The sequence below is a fragment of the Carassius carassius genome, chromosome 8 (assembly GCF_963082965.1).
Source record: "Carassius carassius chromosome 8, fCarCar2.1, whole genome shotgun sequence".
NCBI lineage: Eukaryota > Metazoa > Chordata > Actinopteri > Cypriniformes > Cyprinidae > Carassius > Carassius carassius.
Genome location: NC_081762.1, coordinates 28,717,890 through 28,737,466, shown reverse-complemented (window position 1 = coordinate 28,737,466; position 19,577 = coordinate 28,717,890). Strand labels below are relative to the sequence as shown.

General features: G+C 38.5%; 1 protein-coding gene and 1 non-coding gene across 3 annotated transcripts; both read left to right on the top strand.

Moving 5' to 3' along the window:
* The first annotated feature begins 1,698 nt into the window (after nt 1-1,698).
* On the top strand, nt 1,699-17,382 carry LOC132145685 (glucocorticoid modulatory element-binding protein 1-like). Of its 2 annotated transcripts, none has more exons than XM_059556884.1 (10): nt 1,699-1,785; nt 5,060-5,227; nt 5,328-5,383; nt 5,656-5,777; nt 5,847-5,950; nt 7,097-7,245; nt 7,816-7,947; nt 9,159-9,296; nt 10,134-10,256; nt 16,235-17,382. In XM_059556884.1, exons 2-10 carry the CDS (start codon nt 5,097-5,099, stop codon nt 17,014-17,016), a joined length of 1,737 nt encoding a protein of 578 aa, XP_059412867.1. In that variant the 5' UTR covers nt 1,699-1,785; nt 5,060-5,096; the 3' UTR covers nt 17,017-17,382. The 2 variants fall into 2 exon arrangements, with proteins under 2 accessions (XP_059412867.1, XP_059412866.1); XM_059556883.1 differs by lacking the exon at nt 1,699-1,785 and adding an exon at nt 1,804-2,049.
* On the top strand, nt 3,261-3,396 carry LOC132146147 (U11 spliceosomal RNA). Its single transcript, XR_009434888.1, has one exon. It is a non-coding gene; the product is annotated as a U11 spliceosomal RNA (small nuclear RNA).
* Nucleotides 17,383-19,577: the final 2,195 nt, after the last annotated feature.

Genomic DNA, 19,577 nt, shown 5'->3' with positions numbered 1-19,577 from the left:
CGCCTTCTTCAGGGTAGACTTAGAAAAGTCATTATCTACCCGCCATACAGGAGAGCACACACTCAGCACGTTCCTCTGACCATCAACGGTGCGACTGTGGAGAGAGTGAGCAGCACCAAGTTCCTGGGTGTGCACATCACAGAGGACCTCTCCTGGACTGAAAACACAGCAGCACTGGCCAAGAAATCACAACAGTGTCTCTACTTCCTCCACAAACTGAGAAGAGCCAGAGCCCCGCACCATCGAGAGCATCCTGTCGAGCTGCATCACTGTGTGGTATGGCGCCTGCAACGCGTCCTGCCGAAAGACTCTGCAACGCATAGTGAGAGCAGCTGAGAAGATCATTGGTGTCTCTCTCTCCCCTCCCTCCAGCACATTTAGGGAACATGTCTCACTTGCTCTGCATCACAGCTTCTTCAGTCTGCTCCCAACAGGGAGGAGACTGCGGAGTCTTCAGGCCAGGACCAGCAGACTGAAGGACAGCTTCATCCACCAGGCTTTCAGGAAGCTGAACTCTATTCTCTGTATGTATGAACTGTACATGTGGAAATTGACAATAAAGCAGACTTGAACTTGAATATATATATATATATATATATATATATATATATATATATATATTAAAAATATTGAGAAAATCACCTTTAAAGTTGTACAAATGAAGCTCTTAGCTGTGCATAATAATAATCAAAAATAAGTTTAGCTATATTTACGGTAGTTAAATTTACAAAATATCTTAATGGAACATGATCTTTATTTAATATCCTAATGATTTTTTTGGCAATATATATATATAATTTTGACCCATACAGTGTATTGCTGGCTATTGCTACTAATATGCCCCAGAGACTCTGTCTGGTTTCGTGCTCCAGGGTCACGCATATTTTGAAGGATTATTCTTTTATCAATGCATTTCCATGATTTTTCCATAACCTATACAGGCATTCATGAGCATTGCCATTTATTTGATTATCCATAAGTAATAATAATAAACCAATAAACCTATAGTAGTTGTGATGATTACTTCTATGGCCTTGTTGCAGCTGCTTGTCATCAGTTAGTCACCCTATTTAAAATGTAATAGGTAGTGTAACTATTTCAGTTACTTTATTAATGTAACTGATTACTTTTTGAGTACTTTTCTAAGTTTCTAACGAGTTTTAATCATTCTGAAACATTTAAAGCAGGCAGGGTTGACCTTACAGTGGGACTCGACCCTGATTACTGTGAGACTTCTCAAAATACAGCTGAATACAGATTTAAAACTATAACAGATATAGTTAATAGCTATGACACTGTTTTTGAAATAAAGTCTTTGCATAGCTATGACAGGAGGGAGAGAGAGAGAAAAAAAGTGACCTTTTTGTATAATTCAATTACCTAATTCTAATCAATATCAATCAAACTTGCAGTTGGGTTGTTTTGATTAAATACTAGGACTAATAACTAAACAATACAACTAACACAATAAAAACATGATAACACATAAACACGATTTAAGATTTAATAAACTCTACTTATATCTGAAGCAGAGCTGATGTTGACAGACGCACAGAACAGCGAAAGAACAGATTCACAACGAAAACAGTCACTGTTTAAAACGGTTCCGTAACTTTTCACTTTTGACCTGATACTGACACGAATCTCTCCGTTAACCTGGTTTACTTCAGCAGGATCAGAGCTGTGTGAACAGCTCATCTGGATCAGGAAGTGTCACTCACACACACTGCGCATGTTCACGCGAGCCTCTCGCTATGTAGGATGACGCCGAGCGCGATCTAAACGGTAAGGCCAGTCCAGCGCACTTCTCTCTCAGACGTACCGTTAGCGGATAAACGCGTCGAGCGCGGCGGAGGACCTCGGCAGCTCGTCGACGAGAAACGTCCGCGGGAAGCCCCGTCGAATGGCGGAGGAGCGTCGAGTCGCGTCGTTTGTGTGTGTGCGTCCCGCCGCAAGGGAGACGTCATGAGAAGAGAGCACCGCGGCGCGACGCCAGCGCGTCATTTACAAACAGTCTCGCGGACGCTGCGTGAATTAGCTGCGCTCGAGGTGTTTGTGAATGTGCTGTTTGTAAACACACATTGCTCCCAAACCAACAAACAAACAAACACACAAACAAACAGATACATGAAGCTGTGTGTTAGCATAGCGCGTTAGCATCACCACCAGCAGAGGAGTGAGAATGGAATGGCGCAATGTAAAGGGCTAACATGCTAACCGAATTAGCCACCGAAGAGCACAACACCCGCTTAGAAACATTCACCATGGCAACCAACACAGTTTCCGCCCAAATACCACAGATCACACAGACCACAACAGCAGATCTCATCTACACTCCAGCAGTGTTTCAGTTTGTGTGGTGTTTCAGTAGACAGTGTCCACGGAGTTCGGACGTTGTAGAAAGACAGCTTTTCGCTATTAAAAATAATTATATATATATATATATATATATATATATATATATATATATATATATATATATATATATATATATAAAACTTGTTGCAACTGTTTTAAGTAATATTTCAGGCAGTTTTAATTTGGAAAGGTCCGCTGGTTTAGGTTTTGGTAACTCTTTTTTAAATAGTTTTTTTTTTATTGTTTAATGGATGCACATTTTCCCGATGTGAGTATTATGTGTTCATTATGTTTGTCCCGACGGTGGGATGTTCAGTGCTGTGTGTGATCTACCGTCTCTGAGAGGTTCCCAATTCGCCTACTTATACTACGACCTAAAAGTATGTACTTTTTTTGTGAGGAAAAAGTACATACTTTTGAGTGTGTAGCAAAAGAGTATGCACGTTTTGGGACATACTTCGATGACGTCATGCAACGTGAACGACAACGTGGTTGCCAACGTAGTTACGCACACCACAACTGTTAACGTTTCATTCATTCTTGTATGTCCAATAAAATTTTATTTTCTATTCCCATCTTTTTTTCTCATCGTTTTTTTTCACAATACATTTTGCAATGTGTTCTTCTACCAAGTTGAGTGAAGAAAGCAGGGTGGCGTCGTTGTAGAACCTCCCGCACGCAATGGGTTGTGGGCAATATTAGCACTTAGAGTGTGTGCATTGATCTGCACTTCGAATTCTAACCGGAAATAGTAGACCATCCGGGTATCTTTGGAATACTCTTTTCAACATACTACGATTTGGGACGTACTAATTCTAGTTTCGCATACTATTTAGGACGGATAGTATGCGAATTGGCGTCGGACTCACAGACTGGCTCTTCAGTCAGGGACCGTCGAGGGGTCAAAGGGCGTCTGCTGTGACTGGCATAGCTGTGGATGGGGTGTCCTGACACAGCTACGGAATCACTATCAACAGATTTCGGATGCACAATTTTTATAACCCGAGGCTGCCGGTGATCATTATTCATGGTGCCTCAATTTATAGAAAAACATTAAAAAATGTAAAGCATTGAGGTCTACAGTGGTTTTGAAAGTTGAAACCTTTCCGTGTTGACTCATGTTATCATTGCTTAATTGTCAAGTTTTGTGTATTTATGGTTCTTAAGAGGTGGAGCATGTTACAAAATGTATATATGGTTAATTTTAAAGAAGTTTTTGGACTTACATGATCAAATGAATTGTGTTCAGTAAGACCACAATTGTGTATTAAGAAAATTAAACATGTTCAATGTTAAATTTAAACGTTTCCTACTTATAATCTACTAATCAGTATATTGGAGTAAAAAACTAAAATAAATAAATACATATTATTATTATTAAGTTGGCTTGAAAAAGCCAACTTACTGAAAAACCAATTTAAACTTCTTCTGAGACTAAATTTTAAAATGTATCTCCTCATAGAGCTTTCAAGCTAGAATGGTCAGACCTTCAGACTGGTCTGACTCGGGTTGCTATATCTTTTCTAACTGATCCGGCTTACCGTTTTCGTAAACCAGACTATCAAAACCACCTAAAATCCCATAGACTTTAATTGGCATGGCAAAGCTTAAAACTCCCTACTGAAAATACAGCTAAAACCAGCCTAAGCTGATCGGTTGCTTTGGCTGGTCTCCCAAGCTGGTGGTTTTTAAGTAATTTTGGCCGCTGTCACGCTGGTCGCAGCTGTTTTTTTTTAATGAATCAACTGGTTTTAGCTGGATTAGCATAGAAACATTCTAGCAACATGCTAGTCACTTGCTAAACATGCTAACAACATGCCAGTCACTTGCTAATCATGCTAACATCATGCTACAGACATGCTAGTCATTTGCTAATCATGCTAATGACATGCAAGTCACATGCTAGTCATCCTAACAACATGCTACAGACATGCTAGTCATTTGCTAATCATGCTAATGACATGCAAGTCACATGCTAGTCATCCTAACAACATGCTACACACATGCTAGTCATTTGCTAATCATGCTAATGACATGCTAGTCACATGCTAGTCATCCTAACAACATGCTACAGACATGCTAGTCATTTGCTAGTCATGATTCCAACATGCTAGTGACATGATAATCATGCTGGAAACACGTTAACAACATGATAGTAACTTGATAGGTTGTATTGCCTTCAAAACTTCAAAACTACTTTAAATTATTTAAAACTGAAAACCCTCAAACCTTAAGCTTTTAAAACTATTTCAAACTTTCTGGCCAGGCTTTTTCAAGCCAACTTAAAGTTTGTCCACAAACTTTACTATCTAGTTATGATTATTATGATTAAAATTCAGTGTCAAATGATCATTTATAAATCATTCATTTTTAAAAAGTTCAAAATAATTAATACTTTTATTCAAGAAAACATTAAATTGATCAAAGTGACAGGGAAGACGTTTCTAATGTTACAAAATATTTTAAAATGCCTTTTCAAATGCTGTTCATTTGAATTTTCTATTTGTCAAAAAATCATGGAAAAAGTATCATAGCTTCCACAATAAATACATAAATAAAATAAAGGGAATTAAAAACTGTTTGCAACATTAAAAATAATAATAAGCAGCAAATCAGCATATTAGAATGATTTCTGCCGGATCTTGTGACACTGAAGAGTAATGATGCTGAAAGTTTGCCTAAAATCTCAAATCTTATGCAGGACTGTCACACTCGTCGGTGTTGAAGGAGCGAGGGCTATGGCAGAGACAGAAGTCACTGTGTCTGTGGAGGACATGGTGGGGATGAAGAGCGCTGAGGAAGAGGATGGAGATCCCGACAACCAAAGCAAGACTCAGCTGATCCTGCAGCTGCAGCCCATCACAGCTGGGTGAGCACAACACACACATAATAATCATGCATCAAACTTGAACTCTTCTGGGAAGAACAAATGCAGTTTGATGTTATAGATGATGCTTTATGTTTGATAGACTTGGAGATGAAAGCAGTGAGACAGATTCAGCAGTTGTGGCTGTGGAGGCACAAGGTAATCATATCCTAAAACTGAATGGGGATGATTTTTCTTTGCACCATGACAGCAGATTTTGCACAGCTCATGTGTTCTTTTCAAACCATCTTTATTAACTCACATTATTAGCAGTAATCATTCTGTAGTTTCCTGCAAGCAGTGTCTTAGCTGTAAAAGCTGTCTGCTCAAATTTATCAGCTCTCTCCAAGCAGCAGATTACACTGTCACTAAATACACCTAATGCAGTTTTGCCACAATAAACTCTTGTTGATGTGTGTGTTTATGTTCAGACGAGGCGTCTGCTGAAGGAGAGGATTTGGAGCTTGGTTATCCCATTACATGCGGCGAGAGTAAAGCCATCCTTCTATTCAAGAAGTTTGTCTGCCCGGGAATCAATGTCAAATGTGTGAAGGTTGGTGTCCTAATGCTGCTGACAACTGCTGATGATGTGTTTAATCTGGCCTGCTCTGTTTCTCTGCAGTATGAGGATCAGTTGATTAGTCCAAAGCAGTTTGTGCACTTGTCGGGGAAAGCCACCTTGAAGGACTGGAAGCGAGCGATCCGGATGGGTGGAGTTATGCTCAGGTCTGCTTACGCATATTGTTTTAGTATTTTAATCTGATTCAAAGGCACTCAAAATTGAGTTTATCATCTTAAAATGCTTTTATAATGGTTTTATAAAAAACGCAGCACAGAGTGCGTCCTCTGCCGTGAAACATTTGACTGTAAATATAAGAGGCTGTCAGTGCTTGCTCCGCCTCCGGGGGCTTCTGATTGGTCCACTGTTTTGGAACAGACATTGATGAGCAATGGGGTAATGCATCACAAGTAACACAAGATACGTAATACGATTTTTTGTAAAGTAACGATTAAAGTAATGCATTACCTTTTTAATTTAGAAGGAAATATCTGAGTTACTTTATTTTCCCCATGTATTGACTGACAGCCGTCAGGTTGCCATGTTGAGAGAAATCAGGAGTAAGTGCAGAGTGTGTGAACAGATGTTACTGGACTTCTAGAGTAAATATGAACATGTATTTACTCACCTCACCTGGACAAAAACTAATTCAGTTATCCCTCAAAATGAATGAAAACAGTCAAATGCAAACTCAGAAGATTATAAAAACCTGCAATAATTAATTATGTGAAATAAGACAAATGTTATTTTATCCCATTTTATTAACCAATGTCTTTGTTACTGACCTGTATTGATTCACTTCAACTATACTTAGCAAAAGTTGCACAGTTGTTATTCATTTTTGTTATTGCTGAATAGTGTTGAACTTTCTTCTCCTGCTATTCTTCAGCCTGAGTTGTATTCATTTCACTTTTGGTGTGAAAGCCCTTTTACTTTTGTAAAAGAAGAACTTTTTATATTAAAAACAAACAAACAAGCCCTGGCCAGATTTAAAAAGTAATGCAAAAGTAACATAACACATTACTTTCCATAAAAACTTAATAAGTAGTAATTAGTTACTTTTTTAGGGAGTAACGCAATATTGCATTGCATTACGTTTAAAGTAATTTTCATTTCCATTTTGTAATATTGTAATTGCAATATCAATTGTAATATACTTTATATACACTTATACACACTCTTACACAAGATCAAAAAAAAAGTACCCACTTTGACCTCTTTTGGATAGTCAATGAAAACAAATGTTCTTCAGTGATTGATAGTCATAACATCTGACAGTTCTGTGTGTGTGTGTGTGTGTGTGTGTCATGAAGAAAGATGATGGACTCGGGTCAGCTGGATTTCTATCAGCACAGCACTCTCTGCACAAACACCTGCCGAAGCACCAAGTTTGACCTGCTGATCAACAACACACGCTTCCCACCGGACGGCAGTGGACTCAGCACAGCCACCACAGCTCAGGGTCAGAACACACACACGCGCACGCACACACACACACACACACACACACACACACACACACACACACACACACTGACATAGTTAGAAAATGATTTAAATGATTTCTTAATTTCAAATGTTAATTTCTTGACCAGGTTAATCTCAGATTTTAGTATTTTTTTTATTAAAATGATACAGATATCGCAAAACCATAAAATGTCAGCTGCAGAAGAAAATGACATGATCACACAATGCTGGTCATATAGATTTATGATAAAACATTTTTAATTTTCAGGGGGGATGTTTGGTTTGTAACATTTTTTTTCCTAAGGTATTTAGTTGTATGTATATATATATATATATAATCTTCAGCTCAAGATTCATTAATTCAAAAAGCAGACACTGCAAAAAAAAAGGGTGATTTAATGGACAGACTAAAACAGGGTGCACATAAAATGTGTGCAATTATAGTATATTATATTGATTTATAAAATATCTTAGAAAAGTTGTTATATAATCATCAATGAACATAAAATTACCCTAAATGATATAATGACCCTAATCATAGTGTGTGTGTGTCTGTGTCCTGCAGGGCATGTTTCTGTGGGTAACGGAGGTCACACGCACACAGTGGAGGAGAAGAAAGAAGAGGTGATCAGTACGGTGGAGTGGAGCACAGCCTCGGCAGAAAGCCCAGAGAAAAGAGACTCACCTGATATCTCAGGTAAATATCAGACGAGGGATGTTCATTTTGCTTATCTTTCACATGGTCTTCATATCACATCACACACCTGCAGCACTTCTGCGAGCAGAAATATACATATATATATATATATATATATATCGTATTTTATATATGATTATAAGTCGCATGAGTCCAAAAATACGTCATGACGAGGATAAAAACATATATAAGTCGCACTGAACTATAAGTCGCATTTATTTAGAACCAAGAACCAAGAGAAAACATTACCGTCTCCAGCCGCGAGAGGGCGCTCTATGTTTTCAGTGTAGACTACAGGAGCACTGAGCAGCATAGAGCGCCCTCTCGCGGCTGTAGATGGTAATGTTTTCTCTTGGTTCATTTCTCTCGGTTCATGTCAAATTAATTTTGATAAATAAGTCGCACCTGACTAGTCCGGAAAATACGGTATACATATGTATAAAACGAATAAATAGGCCAATGCGAGAATATATTATAATATAATATATATTTTACGCACAATAATTTTTTTTTATCGTGAATGTACACAAATAAAGGCAAACCGTTTACAATTCTAAAAAGTAGTTGCTTCACTGTTAGAAGGAAAAACTCAACTGATAGCGCTGGCGCCGCAAGCACACACACAGTTAAGCTTTGCTACCTTGACAATGTAACCTGTTCATTATTATAATAATCTACAGGCAGTCAAACATACGGTCAGTCGAATGAGAGACCCAACGTTGGGTTCAGCCTAAATGAATTCATTTTGGCTTGCTGTTTATATTGCTTGTTATTTTCTAAATACTGTTAATTGAAATGATTTGTCGTGGTGTAAGGGGAACTAAAACAACCTAGCTATGTTTACAGTGTTTATTATCATGTTTGTAAACATTTCGTGTCTGCATTAGGCCTATTTCTGAATGAAATAATAAAATGTGACTTATTATACGTGACTTATGTTTTTTTTTTTCTCTCTAAAACATTTTTTTTTATACGCATAGCATATTTTAACCATGCTGCAAACCTTTTTTAATATAAAAATAAATAAATAGGTCTAAAAGACTTCTTAAACCATTTTAATTTGAATGTATTAATCGGTCAAAATTCGTAATGGTCGGTTAACCGGTTAAAATGAACATCCCTCATTCAGACCTCACTCAGGACTCTCATACGTTAGTAAAGATGGCGTGCCCAGACGTCACGAGTGCTGTACTGTGTGTGTGTGACCCCAGACGAGACGCTGAGTTTCTGGAGGGGCATCGCTGAGGTGGGGCTGATGGAGGAGGTGGTGTCTAACATCCGCTCGGAGCTGCTGAGTCTGCTGAGAGGAGTTCAGCTGCACACCGATCCCAGCTCTCTACAGGATGCAGGTCAGTGCTTCATCTGTGACAGCCTTGTCCCGTCAAGTTCACCTCCAGCCCTAATCAAACACATCCGAACCGGAGACCATTTACAGATTCACAAGACGCCAAATAGAGATTCATAGTATTTTGCAATAGATTTACCTTTCGTTTTTTTCACAACCTTAAGACACTTCATTTAAAGAACAGGTTTGTTACATAAAACCTTGCGAACCGATCACATTATAGCTATGCCATCATTGCATTACTGTCAGAATTACCACGATAATGATCAAAGTACCACAAACTGAATCCTACCTGCTGCAAAACTGAATGAACCGAAATCAAATGATCCGGGACACATTACCTGTGAATTATCCAGAATCTCAGCGTCAAAGGGGCTTCGCTGATATTTCACTGAAAACTCAAACAAAATTGTAAATAAATCCAAAATGAATTAGCAGGCACGCTTTTGGATCAATAAATGAAAAAAAAAAGCCCTCTACTCAGCAGTTAATATAATAATATGAACGACCATCATGACTTTTTGTAAATGATATACAAAAAATATACAGTCAATGTTGAAGTGGATCAAAAAAGTTAATCAAAGTAGTCCTAAGACAGGATTCCCCTGTAGGTGCGTTTTGTTTTCGGAGCATCTTGTAGCTCAAGTAGAGGATTGGAGATCCATGTAAAACGCATTTAGTGTGTCATTTGTTGTCAGTTTATGTTGTTGTGTTGTAATATAGGTGTAGTTGTGACAGCAGAATGTGGCTAGTCATGCTGAGTCGGTGTTTAGTGTGTGTGTGTGTGTGTGTGTGTGTGTGTGTGTGTGAGATGTGATCATGTGATCTGTGAATCCTGCAGAGATTGCGGTTCTGAGTAACCTGGCTCAAGTCTTTGACCTGCTGGACTCCATCAAACAAATCCTGAACGTTCGACGGCGAACGACGGACCCAGAGCAGACGCAGGTCCTTAGAGCACTGACAAGTGAGTGAAGAGACCGTAGAGATGCTTTCAGATGAGGGATGCAACCATGTTCTTTGTATTGTTGTAAAACACTTACATGAAACACAAGTAAATATATTTATTTATAAAATATATATTATAAAATTAAAATACTTTAATTGTGTAGCACAGTAATGGAGGCAGCAACATATGATAGACAGAACAGAACAAAACGACGTCATTGCGCAAAAGTAATACAATCTGAGACGGTTTGGCTCCAATACAGAGCGGCACAAAGCACTTATGCACATCCCCTGCACAGAATGATGCACTTGAAGCAAGACGGCATCACAGCGCTCCGCATTGAAGAGTTCAAAGTACAAAGAGAAGAGATACTGATGCTTAGTGTGTTATATCTGTGCAATCGTTTGAGCCTGGTCTTTTAATGGTTTTAAATCTCAGTTATTGTGCACTCTTTAAGAGAGTTTCTTCGTTTTTGACTGTCGTAAACCGAACGTGATGCGCAGTTTGAATACTGAAAAGGGGATGACAGACAGCCACAGCAAAGAGAAGAGTTAACATGAACTTGAATTTAATGACTCAAATATAATATATACAGAATAGGATATGCACAATATAAGATATTGAATGTCAGATGGATGCATCCATATTTCAGACTAGAGCTTTTCAAGAAGGCTGCAGCAATGTGCCGAAATGTAGGGGCGTGGAGAAACGTCTTCCTGATTGGTTGATAAAGCTGTCTGTCAGAGTGGGGGTGGGGTTAGGGGTGCCCATAGATACAGACGGTTGGTCTGGGAATGCCCCCGGGAACGCCCCGTCACGTGATGTGAATTTAGCCCGTGGGGGAAAACATTGCCTTGGCGCCAATTGAAATACACGGGACAATCATGCCGAAGAGTTGCTGTGTCGTTTTCTGTACCTCCAATAAACTAACAAATTATGAAATGAAGTTCTACATCCTTCCTAATAAACATACAAAACCGGACAGGATGACAAAATGGCTACAAGCAATAAGTTGTGAGGATGATCAAGGGAAGTTGTGGAATCCCAAGACTAAGCATGTGTATGTGTGCAGTCGGCATTCATCACAGGCAGGCTATATTACATCGTGTTCATTATTAACGTTATCAAAACTGTGTAAGGTTGTTTCAGAAAGTGGCATGCATATATAATTAGCCTTATCATTCTACCCGAAGCAAAACTATGTAACGTTAGCCTAGTGTCGAAAATAAACCCACTCAAAAAAGCGTGTGGACACGTAACAACTTAGTTTTGTGTCAGCATTTTTACACTTTCATTCATAAATTCACCCCGTCTGTGTTTGCGAAGCGATTGAATCGTGGAATCCAGTCAAAAATAGAACTTGCTGTATAAAGCAGAACGTCACGGAATTTGGCTATTTTTGAATGAATACATCTACATTGGGGTTCTAAAATGAATCAAATATCGATATGGACTAGTGTATATGGATAGTAAAGTTAAAAGAGACTACAATTGTTCTACGTGTCTCTGGGAATGAGCGCTCAATATGTGCATTTTTGTCATTCAGATGCACACGATGTTCGCAGTGTTTTCCCCCACGCCGACTCCGCCCTCGCCACGCCCCCAGCTGTGACTAGATGCCGACTGTATCTATTGCTCCAGCTGCACTACCCCCGTCTCAAACTTTTGGACAAGCTGAAACATTTTCCAAACTCAGTCTGTCTGTGAATTCAGTTCATTTTCTGAAGTGATCTCCTGTCAGTCAAGTATACTTCTATTTTGGCCTGTCAGCACAAAAACACGAGAGTCATCTAGTGCAAGTTACATTTCTGTATGGCAATATGCCTTTCTGAACACAGCCGCCCTTTAGATTAATTCACAGATTGCCATCATTCGTATTCACAGGTTTCCTAAAAGTGTTTCTAAAACATAAGACACAATTTAAATCATTTTGTGAGAGATTCTCCCATAGTTTCTATTAAAAACACTTATTGGATGAGCTGCATATATTCATTTGGAATGGCGACGTAACAATTTATTTTGATAGTTCGATTTAGACACTGTACTAACTAAAGTAACTTTCTAACTACATGTCAGCTAGCAGTCATTAGAGTAACCTCTGTAATAACTCCAGAGCAAATTACCTACTGTTTTTCGGCAAACTCCGTAATCCTCTGAGATAACTAATCCCATCTGAATGCAAATGTCTGTGATTGTTGATGTTATTTCGTTTTTTCACAGGACATTTCCTAGTGTGTTTTTGGCCAACGTGAACTACTGTAGATGCTCTTACTACTGCACACATTTTTGATGTGTTTGCCTCCCGGCAAAAAAATAAAATAATGAAATGAAGAGCCAAATCATGTAAACTGTTAAGACTGGCTATAGTAATATCAGTGTCAGATAAGATTACTCACCTTAACTTAATTACATTGTATAAATTACATATGCACCTTTACGAAAATTGAACAATTGAATTGAAAATTGAACCTGTAATAAACACAGATGTTAGTCCTGTCTGAATTGGTACATAAATCACAGACATTGGGTGATATGAATCGAAACTCAAACGTAGTTTAGAAAACTAGTCCTGTTGGAATAGGGCTTTAGACTCATTGGGAAAACATGCCCGTGGTGACATTTCTGCAAAATGACATTACAATGCTTCTTGCATGCTTTGCACCACTTTCAAAGTTCAGTTTTATTCCCTACAAATGAAAGTGGATGTGGCAAATATTATTATTTTTTCCATGGTTGTTGTTTGTATCGTGGCAGTTGTTTGGAAATGAAAAGTTTAATGCTCAATGACATCCCACCTACACCAAACCCCACTACAAAAGCAAACATGGGATGAAAACGTGTTTGCTAAAGCAACCATGCATTTTAGCTTGATTCTGCCGGTCTGAGCTTTTTTTATTGAGTGTCGTGACTTGTGTTTCAACTGGATTTAAAGTGTAATGCTGTTCCAGCTGATCAAGTTTAGTGTGTTAGATCAAGCTTCCACACCAGAAATATTAGATCCAGCCCTAGACGGCCGGATCCTGGCAGAAAATATCTGCTCTGTCTGGAAACAGAGCAATTAGTCAGTAACGTTGTCTAATACCCAAAACCTGTTAACAGCAAGTCATGTCTGATCAAACCTCTATTAACGCTCTTCTATCAGCCAAGAGTTGACTGAGCAAAGCCAGAGAAGGGCAGAAGCAGGAGACTAAGTGATGATGATTGAATCTTAGTTATTAAGATTATGATACCACAATCAATAGCAATGGAAATCACTGCTTCAAAGCATTGTCCTGTTACATTAAAAACTTTGAAATGGAGACATCTCTTACTCATGGACACACATATCCCTTGAAGCCACACAATCATAAGACTGAACAATAGTGGAAAAATAACATGAAATACGATCGCACAGGTTCTCAAACAAAAACCACTTTCGAGGACCTTGTTTATCTTGTCAAGGTATGTTTGATTAGGGTTGGAGATAAACTCTGCAGGAAAGTGAATCTCGAGGGCCAAAGTAAAGAACCCCAGTAATTCATTAATGAATGAATCAGTGAAATAAGTATATAAATGGTTTATTATTAATATGATTAAATGATGAATTAATGTGAATGAATGAAGAATAAATTAATATTAAAGAAAGTAAAACACAACACAAATGTATGGTTGATGTCTAAAAACAATGTACACCCTGGTTGATACTAAGAACTCTTGGAAGTAAATAAGAAAAGCCATACATAGCCGGCTATGTGATGTCAAAATGTATTCGGTTACAAATCATACACTTTAATAAAGTGTCATAACAACAAATGCTAGAAACCTTGTGAAAATAAGTCTTTCTTAACCAATATGTTGACCCTTTGATCATAACTTGTGAGATTAGGAATAAAAGTTGTTGGTGTTTTACTGCCACTAGTTCATTAAAGCTGTAAACTGAAGTGCACTGGATGTATATAGGTATGTTTTTTGGACATGTAGAGGCATGTTTTGTTTCTCTAATGACGTTTGCTCTAGGGCTGAACAATTATCCCTCCCTCCAGCAATCTGTCGCTTCACAACAATTAGTGAGCAGTCCAATCAATTCCCAATTAACAAAATAAAGTCCAGCCCTCTTTTTTTTCCTCATTTGAGAAGTCGTTTCACTCACACATACGTAGCAATTAGGAAGAAAAAAACAATCGCAATTTCAATGCCATCTTTAAGGGGCGTTTAGACATATGCATTGTGCTTATAAGGGCACGCGTTACTGTAGTAAAGTCACAGAGTAACACATAATTTTAAGAACCAAATCTAAATATTAACTATTTGCTTATTAGCATGCATATTTCTAGAGTATTGACAGTTTATTAGTACTTATAAAGCACATTTTAATATTAAGGCCCATTCACACTAAGAATGATAACTATAAAGATAACCATATTAGCGTCCACACCAGCGGATGATACCATCTGTTTATTCTCGCTCATTTACCACTTTAAATTATTGAGCTCTTTACAGCAGGATTGATTCTGATTGGATGTAAATGATTTATCATTCATTTGCCGGAAAAAAATTGTCCTGAAAAGTGATTCCAACAATATTGTTTCTCTGTGCCTTTATCGTTATAGATGTGGTGTGGAGTCTGCTATTCTTTAAAGGTAGGGTAGGCGATTTTGGAAAGGCTAGCAATAGCAAGCTAGCTTTGTAAGCAAGATCCCCACCCCCTCCCTTCACTTTGCAAAGCCATGCCTCCCTCAAAACACATGAACACACTCACACTGCTTATCTTGAATAAAATACAGCTGCTGACCAATCCACATTGAGGACTGGATTTAATTAAGTTTAATGATGCATAAGAGACTTCAAACCAGCATTAAAAAATAAAAAATGTTTTTAACCAAACCACCTACCCTGCCTGTAATATTGAGAATGATTTTCTATTGAGAACTATATCTTTACAGTTATTGTTCTTCGTGAGAAATGGCCTTTAGTCTGCATGACCATATTCTAGATCCCCAAATGTCATTCACACCAAAAACAATAACTATAAAGAAAATGATAAAGATATAGTTGTAAAAATACTTCTCAATATTAAAGAATAGCAGAGTCTGCACCACAACTATAACGATAAAGGCACAAAAAACTATATCGTTGGAATCATTTTCAGAAAGATTATTTCCAGATGGTAAACAATACAAATATTGGCAGCCCATCAGATTCAATACTGCTGTCACAAGCCCGATAATTTAAAGAGTTAGACGAGTGTGCGCTGAGAATAAACAGACGATATCATCCGCTGGTGTGGATAATAATACAGTTATCATTCATTGTGTGAACGGGCTTTAATCAAACCCCATACCTGAACTTAAAGTTATGTCATTAATTACTCGCCCTCATGTGGTTACAAACCTGTAAACGTTTGTTAATCTTCAGAAAAGCAATGAAGATATTTTTGATGAAATCTGAGAGCTCTCTGACCCTCCATAGACAGCAATGATATTACTACAATCAGAGCTCAGAAACGTGGCAAGGACATCTGTAAAATAGTCCATGTGACATCACTGCTTGACCCGTAATTTTACAAAGCTACGAGAATACTTTTTGTGTGCAAAGAAAACAATAATAACATAATTTCTTAAACAATTCTCCTTGAGTTTCCATCTTCCCTCATTTTGGAGAGTACCCCAGTAATCGTAACGCAATCTTGTGTGTATGTCCTTCCTATGTTTCTGTGCGTTGTTCGGTGCATTATCATTGCTGTCTACGGAGGATCAGAGAGCTCTCAGATTTCATCAGAAATATCTTAATTTGTGTTCTGAAGATGAACGAAGGTTTCACGGGTTTAGAATGAGGGTGAGTAATCAATGACAGAAATTTCATTTTCATCTCTTTAACCAACTACCTTGCTAACTATTAACAAGCAGCAAATTTAGAGATTAATGATGCAAATTCAAAGTTAATAATGAGAACTGGTGAAGTCTCATCGATTGTATGAATTCTCTGAAAACAGCACCATCTCTTGTGTGTATGTTTAGCATTGGAGCAGCAGGTGGAGGAGCAGAAGCGGCAGCAGTCGCTCAGCTGGTTGTCTCAATCCCAGGCCCTCAGCAGTCTGCTTCTCCCCTCCCCACCTCCATCCAAACGTGCTCCCAAACGCCCCCGCCTCCAGCGGCCCGCCTCCACCACAGTACTCTCCACATCCGTCGCCCAGCCACTCACCCTCCAGCCCCAGCAGTTCACCGTGCTCTCCCCCATCACCCTCTCCTCCATCGGCCAGTCGTTCGCAGTGGCCGGTCTCAACCAAGCCTCCAACACGGTCACCCTACACACCCTCCCAGCCGGCTTACAGCTCTTCAAAAGAATCGCTAAGGGTTCGGATGGAAAAACCGAAGCCATTGCACTCCATCCGACGTCTGGGCTCACGCTGATGGGCGCCACAGCCATGCCGGACCATGGGCAGCTTGTGAGCCCCGTCGAGCTTGTCCAGTTCACGCAGAAGACAACCTCCGGCGTAGCCCAGGACAGTCAGGTGGTGGCAGGCACGGTAGTGATGCAAGAGAGCGTCGTCAGTGTCGTGCACGAGGACGAGAGCCAAGACAACACCACCCTGATCGAGATAGACCCAGCCACCGCTGACCACAGCGTGAGCGTCATGGAGCTGCAGCTCGAGGGCGGAGCGACTGTGGTGGAAGGAGGCGAGGAGGTGGTGCAAGGCGAGACGGAGGAGGAGATTCAGCTCAATGCCAACGAACAGATCCACAAATTAACCGTTGTTGTGGTGGAGGAAGAGACGCAGGGCGCTGGCAAAGCCAAATGAGACACTGACACGCTCACACAAACCGCCCTCAGAGACTGACGGACCGAATCAGACAGGGACGGGGATTGTGTCACCCCTGGTGGAGTCTGTGTTTGTCCTTCCAGCTGTCTTATTTCTTCATCACTCTCTTCCTGCACAGCCAAGCTCGGCTCTTCAAGCCTGACGTGTCACGTATTTTTGTAAAAGCAAGTTCTCAGTATTCCTTTTTTTTTTTTTTTTTTACATGAGAAGTAACAATTTGTGATGTTTCGTTGGAACACATTCAGTATTTGCTTTCGTTTTTGAGTGTGGAAGTTTAGATCGAGCACTTATTTTTCAGTTTCACATTGTTTCGGTGCCCAAATGTCATGTTGTAGCCAGATTATCCACTTTGTGAATCTCCGATCTGAAGGTGAAGACTCACATGTGATATTTAAGACGCTCCCGTAATGAGAATTGACACATTGTCTGTGGTCTCTTTGTACTTTCTGACATCAGGGTATAAATGGCACTAACACTGGCGATGTTTAGCACGGTGGTTTTTAAACTCCAGACCTGGAGACCCACAGCACTTCAGTTCATGCAGCGCTCTGCTAGTGATATTATTGTCTGAATTGTGTGTAAATAAAGGAGGTAAAAGTGCAGTGCTTGGGTTCCCAGGATCAGAGACGAGATCCGCACCTTTAGCACACTTAATGAAAGATGTGGAATGAATGTTTGCGAATGGATCTTGTGTGAAAATTAAAATGGATCTTCCTTTCCCCGTCAGTTATATGTTATAAATGATGGTAGATCGCGGGATTGTGCATTTCTAAACCTGTTACAGTTTCTGAGTGTATGTTTTGGAAAGTTATTGCAAAAATACTTGATTTGGAGGTTTATAAATACACTTTGGTTAATTTTGCAAAAAAAGTTAATTTATTAATTCTGTGCAAAAGTTATAAATCCTTATTGATTTATGTTGCTCTCAACTCGCAGACCTGCTGTGGACCACAAATGGAGATGTTTAGCAGAATGTTCACACTTAACAGTTCACTCAGCATTACTTTGCTGCTTGTTTGAATGAATTAAAACGAGCTAATGCATTAAGTCTTGAATATTTTTTTCTTAAATTGACTTAAATTTGTAAGAAGAAATGTATTTAACCGTTTTGTGTGAAATTAAACTTTCTAGATTCCAGCATGAGAATATTAATATTTATGAGCAATATTGTCATTTATGGGACAAGATGAGGAGAGTGAATATCAATTTTTTTTATGATTTTTGATGAGGTGAGAATGTCAGAGGATGATGCATTCCCTTTTTATGGGTCTGCTAAAATGATTAAGGTCAGTGTTTTTTTTTTTTTTTTTTATGATCAAGAATGATACTAAAAATAATAATACATAAAATACTAAATAATACTAATAATACTAAAAAATATACAATGTAAAAAAAAAAAAAAAAGCTTTGTCCAGCTTTCTATTAATCAAACACTCCTGAAATGTTTGTACAAAAATATCAGCAAATACTCTTTTCAGCATTGATAATAATCAGCATCAAATCAGCATATTAGTATGGATTCTGAAGATCATGTAACACCGAAGACTGGAGGAATGATGCTGAAAATACAGATTTGATCACAGAAATAAATTACATTTTACAATATATTTAAATCGAAAACAATCAAAAACAAATACATGCTTGGAGAGCATAAGTGACTACTTTCAAAAACATTTAAAAAATCTCAATGATCCCAAACCTGCTCAAGTGTAAAACCAGCATGTGCCCCCCTCACCTGTTTGTGCACTGAGACAGACTGGTTTGGATAATAACCTCATGAGAAATATATCAGTGTCAAAGCATCTATTGCTTGGTTAATTTACACAAGTTTGCTTTTATCACTACATCAGACAGTGTGGATATGCAAACAAAAGTGACTGCAGTCTCAACAGACACAAATAGTTCTAAACACATGTAACTAACAGTGTGAACAGTTGAAATCACATTTCCTCATAGTCATGTGCTAGTTAACATGCTAGTTAACTAGCTATGCTAGTTAACATGATAGATAGTAGTAAAAAGACAGAGATTCATTTACTTAAGCATGTGGTAACTGTAAGTTTACTCAGTTCTATAAAGTTCTACACATATTTGAGGTGAAATTGGTAATTTGGTAAATGTATGTTAAAACATGAAGAAACACAAGAGCTGGGTAGTAACTGATTGTGTAATCAAGTTCCAAAATCAAGTACTCATAACTCGAGTATATTACATTTTATAATGCTCTTAATCAGATTACAGTTACTTTTTATGGATTTTTCACAATTCATTGATTCTGCCTAATCTACTTTATCTCTCTTTCTCTAAAATCCTAATGTCATTCACATACAGAATGGTCATGTAATTGTCAAGCAAATAAATTAGCAATACAAGCTTCTGAATTTGGGTGTAAAAAGGTATTAAACAATGGTGATGGTTTTTAGTGTTTAAGTGTTTTATATATATATACATTTATTTATGATGTACTTATTGTAGTAATTACAATACCTAAGTGATGACTAACCTTGAACCTTCCCCTACCCAGTACTTGCTTGGGTAAG